The 19,014-nt window shown below is 36.1% G+C and overlaps 1 protein-coding gene across 4 annotated transcripts in view; it reads right to left on the bottom strand.

Moving 5' to 3' along the window:
• The window catches only part of LOC115209623 (cilia- and flagella-associated protein 300-like), a 281,205-nt gene that overhangs the window by 241,261 nt on the left and 20,930 nt on the right, over window positions 1-19,014 (bottom strand). For 2 of the 4 annotated variants that reach the window (XM_029778075.2, XM_036501588.1), the window contains exons 2-5: window positions 16,081-16,205; window positions 12,462-12,543; window positions 10,636-10,705; window positions 6,909-7,075 (exon numbers count right to left, since the gene is read on the bottom strand). In XM_029778075.2, the coding sequence (XP_029633935.1) occupies window positions 6,909-7,075; window positions 10,636-10,705; window positions 12,462-12,543; window positions 16,081-16,184 (423 nt within the window). In that variant the 5' untranslated portion in view covers window positions 16,185-16,205. The other 2 variants (XM_036501589.1, XM_036501590.1) reach the window with 2 other exon arrangements.

The raw sequence follows: 19,014 nt of genomic DNA, 5'->3' as shown, positions 1-19,014 counted from the left end.
ACTTAATTTATCGACCCCGAAAGGCAAAGTCGACCCCGGCAAAATTTGAACTCAGGACGTAGTGACAGACAAAATACCGCTAAGAATTTCGCCTGACATGCTAATGACTCTGCTAGCCTGCCACCGTAGATGATTGTGGTAGTGGTGGTGATGGTTATTATTATTATTATTATTATTATTATTATTATTGAGTGAGAGAGCAGTGCATGCCATCAAAATGACACTGGGGTAAAATATACGAAGCCCAGTATACCCATCATGACTACCCGTCTGATAAGGGTACACAAGGCACATGCATCACAACCATATGTGCGCGACATGGTGATCTCATATCAAGATAAACAGCACATGACCTTGCAGGTGGGGCCCAGTTAGAATTTTGTTCTGGTCGAGTAACCCACCAAGCTCAAAAGGTCCCTGAATAAGGGTTGTTTAAGGATGTTGAAAGAACCACCCATGTTTCCAGAGGTGAATTATTCAAACCCCAAAGAATCCCTCTCAACACATGGCTATGATGCTCCCCCACTACTTCTGCTCGTGATCAGAGATTCACATATCGTCAGCCACTAAGGGACATGCTCAACTGGTTAAGGTCAAACAACTGACAAGCAAATCTGTGGTATTGAGCAGAATATTTGCTGTAGCCCATCTTTTATACCAAGACAAAACAATGTACATGATAACACTTCCAATCAGTTAAGATTTATTATTATTATTATTATTATTATTTTATTTATTTGTTTTTCAGATTAGAAACATTTGTCTCTAAACTGAAGTAATTGTGAAGATGTTATACAGAATTACAAAACTGTTAATATGAAGGAATACCTCTTACAATACACTTATTTAGCAAGATATGTGGCTGTAGGTAATAGAAAAGGCAGAAAGTACAACAACCTAATGGACTTAGCTTCTTAATCTGAAACAATTTAAGTGCCCCATAATCGAGAAGCTTTTGGTTAATGTTGTATTGAGCTTTCAATTATGTATTGTCATTTCTTTGTTACACAAATGTCCCTTGCAAAAACAATTTATTGTATATCTATCATATATACAGGTGCAGGTGTGGTTGTGAGGCAAGAAGTATGCTTCCCAATCATATGGTCTCAGGTTCAGTTCCACTGTGTGGCACCTTGGGCAAGTGTCTGCTACTATAGACCTAAGCTGACCAAAACCTTGAATGGATTTGGTTGACAGAAAATGAAAGAAGCCCATTATATATAAATATACATATATATCTACAAATATATGTGTGTGTGTGTATATATACACACACACAACAGGCTTCTTTCAGTTTCTGTCTGCCAAATCCACTCACAAGACACTAACCCAAGGTGTCATGTCATGGTACTGAACACAAAGCCATGTGGTTAGGAAGCAAACTTCTTACCACACAGTCACACCAGTGCCTATGTATCCATCATATATAAATATATATACATGTTTGTATGTATGTTTGTGTGCATGCACATCTGTGTGTTACTGTCTCTTTGCCTTGATTTCATATGATAGCTGTGTAAGTGTATGTCACAGTCATGCAAGGAATGTGTCGTTTCTAATCTTCCATGAAAACATGTCAGGACGTAGGGAATATTACCTTACTAGGAAACGGGAGGCTTGGCAATGAGAGGAGCATCAGGCTGTTGTAAATCTGCCTCAACAAATTACGTCTGGAAAAGTAACTATTAAGCAATGATGATGATGGTGATGATGATTGTATAACTTTGTGACGCAAGCTGGAAACAGCACTAATCTCATTTAAGAAACTTAAACTCATTTAAGCAGATAAAAATCAAGTCTAAACTCGAGCAATATGCAACAATTCATGATAGCAATGGCAATGATGATGATGTTGTTTTTGTTGTTGTTGATGGTGTGGTGTGGTGAAGGTGACAATGATGATGATGATGATGATGACACTTATTGTAGAAAAGTACCTTACCAGTGTTGATGAAAGAACAGGATGAAACCCGTAATCAAGGATTCCTTAGGAAAATGCTTGGCCTAACTAAAGTATCAAGCTTTTATGCTTCCAGGGAGATATGAAAATGTTATAGAGTACATGTAGCAAGTGAGTACATGTAGCAAGTGAGTACATGTAGCAAGTGAGTACATGTAGCAAGTGAGTACATGTAGCAAGTGAGTACATGTAGCAAGATATATGATTGGGCAGTTTGTAGCAGATAGTCATGAAGATAGGAAGCATTACAACTTGAAGAGTCAAAGCGTTGCTTAACCTACAGCAGTGAAAAAGACTTTTGGTATTTGTTATATTGAACATGTATTTATCATTTACATGTCATGTCAATGTTTCTAGTAAAACTATTTATTGTATATCTTTGTGAATTATTTACCCCTTAACAGTAACAATGCTTTTGTCCAAGCTACTGATATATAAATAAGATAATACTTGATAAAAGTGGAAACACAGTGCTAATTTAAATATTGATTTCAAATTTTAGCAGAAGGCCAGCAATTTCGGGGCAATGGGTAAGTCATTACATTGACCTCTAGTACTCATGTGGTACTTATTTTTATTGACCCTGAAAGGATGAAAGGCAAAGCTGACCTCAGAAGAATTTGAACTCAAAACGTAAAGACAGACGAAACGCCACTAAGCATTTTGCTCAGCATGTTAACAATTCTGCCAGTTTATTACCTTAAAAAGGGTAATTACTGGCTTCAAATTTTGGCACAAGACCACAATTTCATGGAAGGAGCTAAGTCAGTTGCAATCGACTGGTGTTCAGTTGGTGCTTATTTTATCAACCCTGAATAGATAAAAGCAAAGTCAACCTCAGTTGAATTTGAACTCAGAAGATAAAGACAGACAAAATGCCGCTAAGCATTTTGCCTGGTGTGCTAAGGATTCTGCCAGGTTGCCCACCTTAGTACCAATGTAAATACTGATTTCAGATTTCGGAACAAAGCCAGGAATTTCAAGGGAGGGGCCAAGTCAATTACATCAACCCCAGTGTCCAGTTGGTACTTATTTTCTTGACCCCCAAAAAGATGAAAGCAAAGTCGACCTCAGAGGTATTTGAACTCAGAACATAAAGACGGACGAAATGCTACTAAGCATTTTGCCTGACATGCTAACGATTCTACCAATGTAAATATTAAAAAAATGTTTTATCTCTCTGGTAAAGTTCATATTCTAAAGAATATTCTTATTTTCGTATATCCATTGGATTGTTACCCCAGGAAAGAAACAATAGCCATTTCTACATACTGTTGCTACAACTTACCAAAATTTCTCAACTCAGGTTATAAAGAATCTTATTTGTGAGTGGGAAGATTTTTCGTTTATTTAGTATCGTGCAGTGGGTCAACAAGTAGGGTAGGTAACTCTTCTTGCTCCAATTTGCCAGAGTGGTAGATATGGCATTATTAAATTATAAAACAACTAGCAGTATCATCCGGCATTGCTCGGGTTTGTAAGGGAAATAACTATATAAGCATTTTTAGAGATGTAAAGTATAATAGCCATCTCAATATGGCTAACCACAAAGGGGGGTGTTACTGTAGCTTTTTACGTTCTGAGATTTAATAATAATTTTTTAGAGAGTTATTTCCCTTATATATGCCAAAAATGCATTAAAAATGGGAAAAATTGATGGTAAATTTTTTTTTAAATCGTAGACTCATGCTAATACCCAGAAGGGCTCGATATGAATCACGACTATAAGATACCTGGTTTTGGTTAAACTGCACCGCAAAATGTGGGAGTAGTTAGGAATCTAAATCATAGGAGACAGACAGCACACAACCTCACTTTTATATATAAAGATTATACGAACATACTACCGAGATATGGCTATGATGCAGTCATTCGACCTGTTAAAAACAGTAGACAAATCTCATCCAACTCACACCCTACAGCCATTTGCTTATTTATTTATTATCAGAGCAAGAGATTTTAAAGCGAGATGCTCTTTTAATCACTAATCGCTCACTTTCAACAATGAACTGAGAGCAGCAGTTGCTGGTCAGTCAGGCAGACTAAATCAAACAACACAGTTCCTAGAAAACTCTCTAGGTCATTCTTTATCTACGAGTTAAAAACTTTAAATTATATACCATTTTTTAAATTTCGCATCTGTGTTGGAGAATATGGTCATAATAGCAGTTCAGTATCCCATATATTAATGGACTCCTGTTGCTATTTTAGATCAGTGTTACAATCTAGCTTGGGTTTCCGTTTTTTCTTCTTTTATGCTTTCATTATTGTAATAGCTGCTATGTTTTTGCTTTGACCCTTTAGCATTCAGATCATTTTGTTAAATGATTATTTATTCATATTGTTTTGGATTAATAATGCACTATCTTGTCACTTCAAAATTTTGATGATTGTTTATTTTTAGAATGATATTGTAGGATAGGTGTGAGAGGCTAGATCTGGCCAGTTTGATCATAAAATGGGTAGAATATGTGGGCCAGGAATGGTCAGTTTAAATGCTAAAAGGTTAAACATGCATACTGCAGTGAATATTACACACCATCTAGAAACTTTGGAAATATTAGTAGAACGTAATTTAAATGAGAGGGGGCGAGATAGTACTTGTAAGAAGTCATTTGGAATGGAATAACACGAAGGGGCCTGAAAACAGAACAGACAAGAAGCCGAGTTGGCAATGGCGATATAGATAAAGATAGTAGAGAAACGGGATTAGGTTTACGATCAGCGCTTAAAAAATATGAATGAATAACAGGTTAAAAAGTGAAGAACGCTTATCTGGGCATATTTCTGAGATCCGTGTTGTCATCAAGTAGCTCGAGAAATGGGACGAAATAAAATCGTACACTGGTTTATAAGGAGTTAGGGATTGGGGTGGGGTGGGGGGTGGGTAAAACATAATTTAAATGAGAGGTAGCGGGGATAGTACTTTGTAAGGAATCCTGAGGGTGGCCTTGAAAGCAAAGAGGGAATCGAGAGGACAGGAAGCCATGCTGACAATGGCGATAAGATAATAGAGAAACGGGATTTGGTTTATGACCAACGCTTAAAATATGGGGTTGAAATGAAGGAGCAGCGAGAATGAATATAAATCGTAGGGAATATTACACACCATCTAGCGAGAATGAATATAAATCGTAGTGAATATTACACACCATCTAGAAACTTTGGAATATTACTAGAACGTAATTTAAATGAGAGGAAGTCTACTGTCCCCAATCAAAATCTCGCAGCCCGCCATTCGCTAACCTGCGTGTTCTTTCCTCCTCAAAATTCTTAAATTTTTTTAAAATGCCTCGGTATGAAGATATTTCGTTCGTCCAACCCACTTCCGGTGAACCTATATAAATAATCACCTCGTGTGCTTCTCTTTCATTCACCCTTTCTTGACCACACAGCGATGATCATAGCAAGCAAGCTAAGAATTCTCATTTAATTTCTTCCGACTCTTGTACTACACACATACATTTGCCGCTAACCCTTAAATGTTCGAATATATTCACTAATTCTGCTTGTTCTTAAAATATAACCCTTTAATTTGTTTAACCCCTCGGTACCAAGTTAATTTGTTCGTTACTCTGTTCATTTCTTCAAACCCCGATTGTTTTAAGTCTACTGTCCCCAATCAAAATCTTCGCAGCCCGCCATTCGTTTGCGGTTCACCCGCCCTCCCACCCCCACCACCCGTACCGGAGAACACTGTTTACACCATCCTCACCGGATATCCCCTCTACACCGCCACCACTACGTGTGTCTGTTCCTCCTACCCCTCCTCCTCAATATACTTTCTCACTATGTATTTTACCCCTGCCTCTCTCCCCCTGGACAGAAGCAGCTAGCGCTGCAGCTCATCAAACGTCCCACTTAACCTGTTATCTTATGTTCCTCCTGTTTTGAAATGTGTCACTGCCTCAACCGGCTATCTTCTTCCAGCCCCCTCCCCCACTCGTGATATCCTACGTTTTAGTTCCTACTTTTCATTCTGTCTAGAACCTGCCACCAACCCTACCTGTCATCGTTTCTCTTTACCCCAAACCTTCCCCACTGGTGCTCCCCTATATTACATGCACCCCCCACTCTCTCTCCCTCTCTCCTCTCTGCCGGAACCCTCCCCCCTGCCGCAATGCAACGTAAAAAGGCAATAACCGATCGTGGCCGATGCCAGACCCCTCTGGCACCTGTGCAGGTGGCACGTAAAAAGCACCCACTACACTCGCGGAGTGGTTGGTGTTAGGAAGGGCATCCAGCTGCAGAAACACTGCCAGATCAGACTGGAGCCTGGGGCAGTCCCTGCTCCCCAGACCCCGGTCAAACCGTCCAACCCGTGCTAGCGCGGAAAACGGACGTTAAACGATGATGATGATGATGATGATGATGATGATTCCCACTTTTCACACATATCCATATCATCTTCAATGAAAATGATTGTTTTCATAGATGTCTCTTAATTGAAATGCGGTATAGAGGTGTCACTTAATTACTAAAACTCGTTTCTTCATTCTCATACAATCTGGATTGCACCACCACTAAGAAATATATACAACAATGTTTCAGTATTTAGTAATAAAATAATAAAAAATAAAAATATTATAATAAAATTATAAAGAATAATAAAAAATAGAAATATAATAAAATTAAAAAATTAAAATATAATAAAATTATAAAAATAATAAAAAAATAAAAATGTGTAGTGCAAGATATTTTACAGTACACATATTTTTCACTTCACTGCCATAAAGAATAAGATAATGAATTCACAAATGAAGAAATAATTTGATGATTCGTTCTGTCATCTTGCTTTTTTCTTCTAATTTTGTTTAAGAACTTTTTTTTTCATTCAAAAGAAAATTATATATTGAAATTTTTCAGAAAGATCATGGTAAAAGGAAAATATCATCATTTGCAGAAATAATTATAGAAATAAGTTTATTAGTGATAGAGTTACATTTACCTTCCTAAGTTCATCAGATATAGCAAAATTTTCATAATACTCATCAAAACATTTGTATAATCTTCCACTCTCATAGATAACTCCATTCTCTTTCAATCGATCAAAAAATTCCATAGAAAGGAGAGTACAGGGTACAATCTCTATGTCAACTTTGGATGCCTTTTGGCCTGTAATAATATAAAACAAGTTTTATAATTATGGATAAATATTTCATTCCTTCAAATTTAATGAATGTTTACACCAACAGTAATAATCATTAATGATTATAAGTATGAATTTGAAACCAAAACAGATATCCTTTACATTAAAATCCTAGCTGTTAGTTTATACATAATAATGATTTCCAACATAGAAATCAACATCTAAAAATTATTTCTAATATTTTGTCAGAATAATGGACACAATTAAAATGTGTATTTTATATTTGCAATATTTAAGACTAGTACTATGACCCGGTGCTGTTGGGTCTAGTGCTAGTCAAGCATATTTGGTCTTTCATGAAAATCCCACTCTCTTGTCATTCACTTGGTCTAACTCATTAATTATTTCCTGCATTTCTCAAATCAAAAAAGCGTGCACATTTGAAAGCCAAAACACATGATAACGCGTCTTCACAAAACACAAAAATGCACAGTCATACAGACTGTCTGCAAATGCGCATGCGCATCCAACTGTCAGGTGTAAAATTATCTCCGTCCAATCAAAAAACAAACATTTTGCCATTTATAGATATAGAGATTTTAAGCAAACATTCAGAAATTCTCTGGGAAACTGGAAAATCCAGAAATCCAGGACAGTTTCAGTCCTAAATTGAATAAATTGGTCTGGTATAGTATTGAGGTGTGATACATAACAAAGGGAGGGAAATGCAAAGTTTTAAAGAGTTATTTCCCTTGCTATGGTTTTATATCTTTAGATTAAACTCCTGGATTAAGTGAGTTACGTCCCTTGTATTAAAGACTTTTGTTACATGAAACATAAGGGGTCGGTTTATCGATTTTTTTAAATGGCTTTCAGGGGTAACTGGGAAATGAAAAGATCTTCACAACCACCCTTGGACGGTTTTGAATGACCATAGAAAGTGCAAGCCCTCTAACTGAAAAATTGTGGATTTGTATAAAGGACACACACACAGACATTTTGACGTTTATATATAGAGAGATTATTTTAGGTGGTGAGCTGGCAGAATCATTACCTTGCCAGGCAAAATGCTTAGCAGTATTTCATATGTTTTTACATTCCAAGTTCAAATTCCACCAAGGTCGGCTTCACTTTTCATTCTTTTGGAATTAATAAAGTAAGTTAACAGTTGAGCACTGGGATCAATGTAATCAACTTACTCACTTCCTCAAAATTGCTGGCCTTGTGCCAAAATTTGAAATCAATATTTAAGTTTCTTTTCATTTTATAGTAAGAAAAATTATCTATAAGCTAGAAAAATGACTTTTATTCATTATATGATAAATAATTTAATGGCATTTGAAGAAATCAATGTTGTGACTTCTGCAGCATGGATTCAAACTTGCATTGCCATATTACGAATTTCAAGTCATGACTTAACAATGGTTTGGTCATTTGTGCAACTAAGTTACTGTGCAGTCAGCAGCTGGTGTTCATGTGATAGTTTCTCCAGATCGCCTGGAAGCTTCTACAAACACAGCCTATAAATAGAGTCCTTTTCACACCAGTTTCGGTATATTTTTGGGAGCAATATGAAATGCAGATTCTGCTGTAGTCATTCTAGTGACTACATATTAACAGATATGTGATGATAGTAGAAGACAATGAAACACTAATGTATATATGGTCCAATGTTAATTCAGTCTTCGTGCCTAGCTTTGATATCCATTTTACATGTTGAAAGTGCTCCATCTTGCTTACTCTACATGTAGATTTGTAATGCATAAACATCTTTTCACAACCAGTATGACATCACAAATCATGTTTAAATGTTTGCTTTGTGTAGTTTAGTTATTATATGTAGCTTTTCCATGAACTAACCACAACTCATTCCAGTGACATTGGTACAACAGGAAACACTTCCAGAGGGTAATTTCAGTTAATATTAAGAAATATGGAAAAAAATAATGTATTTGAATTTGACATTAACTATGTTTAGCATGTCAATTCTCAAGATAAACTATTTGCCCATGGCTTCCAGTCAGTCTCTTGGAGAAGATTTTTGTTTTGTCAGCTATCACAGCTTTTAGCACTCATCTTGACTCACAATTTTCCTGTACCCCAAAATGTTATTTTAAACCATCCCCACCATACATACACTCTACATCTTATATGTCAATCAACTACATACCATCACCTCTAGCGATGTCCACTTATATGCAGCTGATACTATCCTTCATCCCATTCTAGCATTCATCCATATGAAAATAACTTTATGAAGAGAGACCTCAAAAATGTTCGCTATTGTGGATAGGAAAATCTTATCTTCTTTAACAGTAAAAAGACAATCACTACACATATTAAGCAAAAATATTATATTTCACTCCAACCTAAACATAACAACAAGTCACTACAAATGCTAGATCACAAGAGCACTAATGATCTCTTCTGGAAATGTCATACTGTCAACTAGCAAAGAGTACATCAGAAAATAACTGGCCTTCCTCTACAGGATCAGAAAATATATCAGTTTCTTAACAATTTCCAACATTATACAAAACTAAAGTGAAACCCACAAAGGAACTGTAAGATATTTTAAGCTACTTCCCAAAAGAACCACTTGAGACTTGCAGATCATCACTGCTAATGCACAGACAGGCTGTCACTTCACACGGCCTTTTATTCTACAATTACAGTGGCCTCTTTCTCTTGGAGTTAGTCACTCTAGTGCCACCTCATCAGAGGCCCTGCTGACTCTTTCATCATGTATATTGTATCAACACTTTCACGCACTGCAGTAATCACTACAGTGATTAGTTCTTCCTCCTCAGAACATCAGTTCCCCTCCCTTCCTGCTCATGGTTTTCTGGTAGCCATCGGGTTACAGCTGTTCAAGAGAAACATCAACCATATCAAACTCACCAATTAAAAGGTTCTGTGAAGGCCATGGGCACACCCACTCTTCTAGGCCAAATAATTAAAAATAAATAAATAAAACTTGTGAGAAGTGATCATAATTATTATCATTTTATGTTTGCTTACATTCTGATATGAATTGGACAGTTGCCACTCTCTGAGTTCATATTTGGAATTACTCCTTCCTACATAGGTTGGAGGATACGTCTTGCTCATATACTCCATTTTTGATTTGTTTTTTTTTTAGTTGAATGCTATTACTAACACCACCATCTTAACAGAATGTACCGGGTGAATTTTATTATGGCACCAACACTAGAGTCATGTCCTCAACAAAATAAGACTAAACTTTTCTCTGCTTTACAACATGTAATGTGTACATTTTATAATGACACCAGCTCAATGTTGTTCCAAACAATGTGACCAATAGAGAAATAGAAAAGAAGGCAATAATAGATGAATAAGAGTAAGATGGAGAATATATAGTGCATATTCGCAAAACTATTCAATATGTTCCTATTAACATTCTATCTCAAACTGGTGTATATGTATTTTAGTAATCTTAGAGGTATGAAAGGTCATGTTTAGTGACTTTTCATGCTTCTAGTCATACAATCAGTAAAGTGTCTTTTGGTATGATAAATAAAGAAAAAAATTAATTACATCACCAAAATAGCAAAATAAAACATACCAAGTCTGCTCCAGCCATTAGCTGAGCAAATTTCCAAGTTGCTAATTATTGTTGGATTATTAAAAAAGCTCTGAAATAAATAAAAAATGTATATAGAAGTTATACTATCATTTTATTCTTGGTTAAAGTGAGACTCTCACAAAAACTAGATGACAAATAATTCAACCTTGAATATATTGACCGTCAGATGGCAGTTGACATAATTTTACACTTGAAAAGCTGTTTAGCAAAAAAGAAATCTATGTATCAATGAATGGTTTGTCATAGTCTTCTTTTTCTTTTTATGTCTTCAGTTCTATTAAAGACATTCAAGAATTATGTTATTGAGGAAATAATTATTTAAATGATCTTGAAAATGTTATCCTTACAAGCTTCTTTGCACAGTTTTTTTTTTTGATTTTCAAAGAAGTAACTACAGAGGTTTGAATGCACTTGAGTCAAAAGACATTAAAAACATTCTGGATAACGATCCAAAGAATTCATAAATTTCAGCTTTTTATTGTTGTTGGAAGTATGAGTGAGTGTATGTGAAGTTTTCAAAAGTATTTGATCACTCATCATTGGCCATGTCTGTAGCATATCCATTGCATTGATAACAATACTAATGCATTTACTCACAAACTCTTACATAATGATGTGGCCATTACTAATACTTTAGTGGCATGTGCTACTTTGCAAACATCTGTTGGAAACTAGTAGTGACTAAACTAGAAGGAATAGATGGCTACAAAAAAGAGATGTTAACCTCAACAAACTAGATAGGCATGAAATATTTACAACTCTGACATCAACAAACAACATCAGTATACATCACTTCAATTGCACACAACCACAATAAGAAACCTTTTGGATATTTCTGAAAGGTGCAGTAAATCCTGTTATTAAGTGGGTCTAGATATTAGAGGAAGGAAATGGGTAGAATATAAGGAGGTGCTGAAAAGTTCCTGGCTTTGGGTAAAAGAAGATACAAGAGGATCAGTTAATTATGATTTTATTCAACTGCAAAGACCTGTTGAGGCAAGTGAAATCAAAATCAAAATCAATTCGATGACCGGCATCTGGCTAGTGGGGTGCAAAGAGCATAACAAGAATGTGATCGTTGACAGAGCGGCTATTCGAGTATGATCATTACCAGCGTTGCCTTACTGGCACTTATGCCTGTGCTAGTAGGGTGCCAAGAGCACCATCCGAGCGTGATCGTTGCCAGAGTAGCCAACTGGCCTCCGTACCCGTGGCACGTAAAAGGGCACCATTCGAGTGTGAGCGTTACCAATGTCGCTTCACTGGCACCTGTGCCGGTGGCATGTGTAAAAAGATTCGAGCGAACGCATTGCCAGTACCGCCTGACTGGCCCCCGTGCCGGTGGCACGTAAAAAGCACCCACTACACTCTCGGAGTGGTTGGCATTAGGAAGGGCATCCAGCTATAGAAACTCTGCCAGATCAAGACTGGAGCCTGGTGCAGCCATCTGGTTTGCCAGCCCTCAGTCAAAATCGTCCAACCCATGCTAGCATGGAAAGCGGATGTTAAACGATGATGATGATGACTTCCCTCTCAGATTCACAGTGGTCCTTCAGTTTTTCTAAACCCTGTAAAAGAATTCAGAATGTTGGGCCTCCAACCAAGCCAATTGAGATATCCTTGAGATATCCAGGAACTTTGAAGCACCACCCATACAAGTAATTGAAGCTGTAAGACTGAGGCAGAATAGGTATAATAAGAGATGAAGATTAATGATAATACTTATGATAAATACCATGATTATACTATTCAACAATATCGAAAAAGTGTTTTATAGTTAAGAAATAGATAAAACTAATACATACATTAATCAGAGTCTTGTACTGATAAGATTGAAATGCTTGATCAAAAGAAAATAGTTGAATTTTCAAAGTATCCTTCATACCCCTGTGTATATAAAAAGGAAGGTAAAAAAGTAAAAAAGGCATCAAAGTTGACCATAATTAAATGTAATTAATTATTTACCATGTCTCTGAGTCCCGGTCATAAAACCAGGAAAGCTCTCTTTAGTGATGCTGTAGCTGTAATAAAATTCTCCTGGAGTTGGAGTCTTCTCTAAGTAACTGGGATACATTCTTCCTTCATGGAAAGGATATGAGTCTACTGTAAGTCTATTGGAATGATTTCATAATTAATAAAGTAATTATTAGTTGTGGTTTTGCATCTTACATAGAAAAGCGCTGTTGCTTTTTGGGTCCTATTTCCAATTAAGCAGACTTAACTGTTGAAAATTAAGAGGCTTTACCAGTAGCAGTTGTATGTTTGATATTGTTAATATTAAAGCCAAGATGTCTGTAGTGGGGCTGCATGCCCAACATCCCCACTGGAAATTATTACTGGATAAAAATATTTATTTAAACTGCAAAGGAGACATTATATTATATTACAATTTTTCTACCCTGTATATCATATTGTTTTCAAATTGAAGCACAAGTAATTTCAGGGGAGGGGGTAAGTCAATTATATCGATCTTAGTTTTCTACTGGTATTTATTTTATCACCCACAAAAGGATGAAAGGCAAAGTCAACCTCAGCAGAATTCTCAAATTTCAATGGGTAATTCGGGACAAACTGAAACAGTGATTTGCTGAACACAAATTCAAACCTACCCTTGTAACATTTTAAACTTTTTTATTTTTTGTCCCAGATAACCCCATTATATTCTTTTCAAGTTTGTCCTAAATTACCCTATTTTGTTTATCTAATTTTATTTGTTCCTAATTAATTACCTGCACCTTCTTTTTTTAAGTTAATCCTAAATAATTATTTTGTTTATCCAAAAAATACCTAATATCAAATGATCATTTTTCTAGTTTGTCCTCAGTCTTCTCATTTTGTTTACCTGAATGATGCTCTATTTTGTTTTGTTCCTAACTAATTATAATTCTTTTTTTTATTTAACCCAAATTTAGCCCTTGGAATTTGAGAACTTCAGGGCAGGTTGGTGGATTGAAAGGTGCAGCTGTGAGATAAGAAGCATGCTTCCCAACTACATAGTTCCTGGTTCAGTTTTCTACAATAAATTTAGGCCGACCAAAGCCTTGTGAGTCTATTTAGTAGATGGAAATTGAAAGAAGCCTGTTATATGTATGCATATGGGCCGTGACTGCTGAGGACATGCGTAAGCTCACAAGGAATGAAGCCAGTGCTCCGATGGATGTGTAATGTCAGTGTACATACTCGACAGAGTGTAAGTACCTTGAGAGAAAAGTTGGACCTAAGAAGTATCAGCTGTGGTGTGCAAGAGAGACGATTGTGCTGGTATGGTCATGTGGCAAGAATGGATGAAGATAGGTGTGTGGGTTGAGGGAACCTGTGGAAGAGGTAGACCCAGGAAAACCTGGGACGAGATGGTGAAGCACGACCTTCGAACATTAGGCCTCACTGAGGCAATGACTAGTGACCGAGACCTTTGGAAATATGCTGTGCTTGAGAAGACCCGGCAGGACAAGTGAGTCCATAACCCATGGCCTTAGCTAGGGATGTAGCCAGCCCACTTATGCATATCATTCCTTCTTTGGACATAAAACTCTGCTTGCGAAGACCTGTTGAGGCAAGTGAAATCGAAATTGAACCAAATTCTATGACTGGCACCCGGCCATTGCCAGTGCCACTGGACTGACTCCTCTGCAGGTGGCAAGTAAATAAACACCGTTTCGACCCTGTGCTTGAGGAGACCTATTGAGTCAAGTACATCAACTTCAATGGAAATTGTAGTTGTGATCCCTGTGCCGGTGGCACATAAAAAGCACCATCCGAATGTGGCTGATGCCAGCTCCGCCTTGACTGGCTTCCATGCCGGTGGCATATAAAAAGCACCAACCAATCATGGCCATTGCCAGCCTCACCTGGCACCTGTGCTGGTGGCACGTAAAAAGCACCCACTACACTCACAGAGTGGTTGGCATTAGGAAGGGCATCCAGCTGTAGAAACACTGCCAGATCAGACTGGAGCCTGATGCAGCCTTCTGGCTTCCCAGACCCTAGTCGAACTGTCCAACCCATGCTAGCATGGGAAATGGACGTTAAACAATGATGATGAACTCCAAGAAAGTTAGAAGTTGTGAATCCAACCCACTAAGGGATAATATCTATCCAATATACTGCTGGTAGAATACCCAATTATTAATACACAAGTGTTTGATTTTTTTGCTTCATCGTATGTGATAGAGTTTATCGTTTATTATTATTCTTTTAAAAGTTACGACTGGTGAAATGGTTTGCTTCAATCAGAACTTAGCCCCGATTATATGGGAATTGGTTGTGAAAAACTTTTTGGAAGGAGGGCGGGGGTAGTTTTGGATGATTCATACGAATTGACTTTGTCTCTTCATAACTTTCAGAAAGATGGAAATATTTTAATGAAAGTTTCTTCAGATATGTTTCAAATAGTGTAAATTACGATTATGTCCGAGTTTAATGTGAAAATAAATAAATAAAATATAGTGGGTCCGCACAAAAATTCCTGGTTAATATACAGTTTGAGACCCGCTAACGAAAACAAAAAAAGAAAAACCTAGCTTACAAGATGTAAAAAATCTTTTTTTTTTTTGTTTAGAAGATATAAACAAAGTGAACATCTGTGAATTATCCGAAACTCCTTTCAATCTCCCTCCGAAAAAATTCCCACGAATCCCATACAATCGTAAACTCCTCTTGTAGAAAATTTCTTTAAATTCTCTGCATCTTCCTGAGAGTTACGAGGAAAGAAATTCAGAGAGTGGGGCACACATGTGTATGTATGATCGATAAAGAAGCCCTAATTTCGATTTCTCAGATTCGAGAACATTTTTGAAAACACTGAAGATTTAACATTGGCTTCCGATGAAGTTTCGAGAACATTTTGTAGGAAATACAGATACATTATCAATGTTTTTATCCAAGTGCTATAAAGAGGATTCCAAAATAGAATGAAAAATAAAAGAACATTATAATCCGAAATGGATCTTTTAAAGAAAATTACTAAAGAATTATTGCATAAATTAATGCAAGGAGCATGAATTTAATGTTTTAATGCCGGTTGCTAAGGGAGATTGGAGGTCGTTATGGCGACTGGCAAATGATCGTCTGCTTTTGGAGAGATGCTTACAGATGCAGGTTTTTTCGGATTTCTTTTTAAAATGAATGTATTCAATAATAAATTTGATCGAGGAATACATATGGCATTACTATAAATCACTTCATCTTAAATATGTATTATTATCAATAAAAATATACATAAAACCGAAAGAAGTAAACCGTTATATTGATTTTTCTATATACTTACGATATATCGGTTTTAAAAAGATGGATTTAGCACATAATCAAAGTGAAATGGTTTAAAGTGAGGATTAATACTGAAAGAAAGGTTATAATGTAATATCAGTAGAAAGATTTTTCGAACGTGTGAGTCCATATGCAGAAACGGAGAAATAGAAAACTTACCATTTCATAAGAAAGTCGCAGTTGTCCTTATTTTCTGTGAATGAAAATGTTTTGCCAGGCACATGGCGGAAAGTGAAACAAGTGATTTCTCCTGAATTAGTCATTTCTTTGATTCTTGTTTGTACCTTAAAAGAGAAAAGTCTTCCCAAATGTTTGGGTTAGCTTATTGCCCTAAGGTTCTGCTGAGGTCAAGGACCTTGTGATGGTGGTTGTGGATGGTTGATGGTGAGGGACTTTGTGGTGGTAACACAGAAGCTTCGAAGGACCTTATGGATAGTGGTAGTTGCTATTTTAGAAAAGGTTGTTGACAAATGACTCTGAGGTTGGTGCTTCAAGGTTATAAATTCAAAGCAAACTGAGTCAATTTCATTTTAATCTATCCAGGAATATATAAAAGAAGTACCTGTCAAATTGTGAGCACGTATTCGGTTAACGACGAATATTCAAAAATAAAACTATAACGAGTCGTTAAGCATCACTTAGAATAAAACTAACCACAATGTAGCAATTAGAACTGGAGACTAGCTGCTTCTCCTCTGATCTATCCACCACAAAAGCAGAGCTGCTCTGGTGGTGACCTGTACTGGTAAGGTATCAGAAGTCTGTTTGGTTACTCTTCTAGAAATTGTACAAAATCTCCCTCAAATAACACACTACCTTAAAAAGAAAAAAAAAAGACATTTAAGGGTTGTCATTGATATATAAAAGACGGATAGTTATGACCCTGGGTCTACTCGGTCAAGACTAACTTGAGGTTAAACAGCAATAGCAACAATTACCCGCAAATGAGACAAAATAATGGGAGAAATTTAACACTTCACATCTGACATGCTGCCCTATATACGTGTATGGAATGTCACACAAAAGCCCACATAAGCCCAAACTGTGTGTAAGACTGTGTAGTCTGGAGTAACAAACTTTCTATGTGACATATATACTGAATAACTTCTTCGATCAACTAAAATCATCCAAGCAATTAGTCAGAACTAGGGTTGGGAGGGGGGAGCTTCCTCTATGGACGTTTAAATTAAGCTCGCAAAACAACTCTAATATTAGTTGATTTAAATATTTTAACAATATGAATAATGTAGGTTGGTAAAATAAGTCAGCCTTTTGGAATAAAAAGTTATCGAGCTATCGAATAATGGTTCCAAGGTTCCTTCCTCCCAGCATAGTTCTAGCATTTGTATCGAAGGTCCAAAAGGGCGTAACTAAATACCACAAGGGCTGTTATCCGGTGATCTATCATCTGTCAGTAACCTGCAAGTATTTAGTTGCATGGATTTATAGTTTAAGTTCAAATCCCGCCGTAATCAATCTTGCCTTTCATCCTTCAAGGATCGATGAAATATGTACTCATTGAGAACTAGATAAATCTAATCGTCTATATGTATCTCTTAAATAAGGCCGTGTCGTTATGCAAAGAATAATTAAAGGGCAAGCGGTATATCACACCCCGATCAAGGTAACTAAAGCCGGCAAATGATGACACAAGGGAAGTAACTTTCGTTTAGTGTACATGTTACTATGGAAACATGTCACAAAGCTTGAGCGTAGCTTCTGGTTCTGTTTTAAAGAAACAAACACCTTTTGAACTTCAGCAAATGGTCAACGATTTGCAAGAGGAAGTTGCATGTCTGAAGAAAAAGTTGGATCAACTTAGACGAGCTAAAAGTACGACGATCGTGAAACGTGAGAGAGAAATACTTCGTATTGGTCACCCATTCGTTGCTAGAAATGCAAAAGTAGGAACCCTAATGATGCTTCTCCAAAGACACAACCAGAGGATAATGTTTGTGATAAAGAAACGGAAGAGAATCTGGTAAAATGTCCCGAGGCACTGCAAACAGAACTGGTAGATAAAGAAGATACTTCCCCGGTGGATCTCGATTCTATATCGTTAGAGGCTGAAGAACAGGAGGGAAACACAGAATATATAAACTTTCTACTCGAAAGGATCGACCAGTTGCGTGGCGAAAATATGGCACTTACCATTCAAAATAAAACCCTAGAAGGTGATGTAGCAGATTTAAAGATGGAACTCAATAAAAAAGAAATGGAATGGTGTAAAAAGGAGGAACAATTAAAGAGTGAGTTTCAAACAAAGTGGAGGAGACAGTATGAAGAATGGATGAAAGATATGGAATCAAAAATGGCTGAACTACAAGCAAAGGCGCACAAATCTAAAGAGAATTAAAGACAGTTAAACTCTTCTTTACAACGCATATATATATATATATATATATATGTGTGTGTATATATATATGTAAATATATTATATGTATATTATATGTTATATATATATTATATATTAATATTATATATATATATGTATGTAAATATATGTATATATATGTTATATATATATATATATATATATATATATAATATATATATATATATATATATATATATATATATATATATATATTCGTTTTTGGATTTGGTTTGCAAGATTTTTTATATGAGTTCGTGTGTTGAAGCATATTCTGATGTGGCTGGGGAGAGTCATTCTCTTTTAGTGCCTTATTATTTAACACACTCACCAGTAAAATTTCCACTTGTTGCTTATTTTTATTTTCGTTGCATCTTGCAACCTTTTCAATAGAAAGTCAAAAGTATTGAAAAGGTTGCAAGATGCAACGAAAATTTTAGGAAAATAAAAAAATAAGAAATAAGTGAAAATTTTACCAGTGAGTATGTTACATTATAAGGCACAAAAAGAAAATGACTCTCCCCAGACACAACAGTATATATATATATAATATTTATATGTATATATATATACATAATACTAGCAGTATCGCCCGGCGTTGCTCGGGTTTGTAAGGGAAATAACTATATAAGCATTTTTAGAGAGTTATAGCCAAAAAATAGCAAAAAAATACATTAAAAATGGAAAAAAAATTATGGTAAATTTTTTTTAAAATCGTT

This window comes from Octopus sinensis, linkage group LG3, assembly GCF_006345805.1.
Source record: "Octopus sinensis linkage group LG3, ASM634580v1, whole genome shotgun sequence".
NCBI lineage: Eukaryota > Metazoa > Mollusca > Cephalopoda > Octopoda > Octopodidae > Octopus > Octopus sinensis.
The sequence above is the reverse complement of the archived record's forward strand: the minus strand, read 5'-3'. Positions and strand labels throughout refer to the sequence as shown.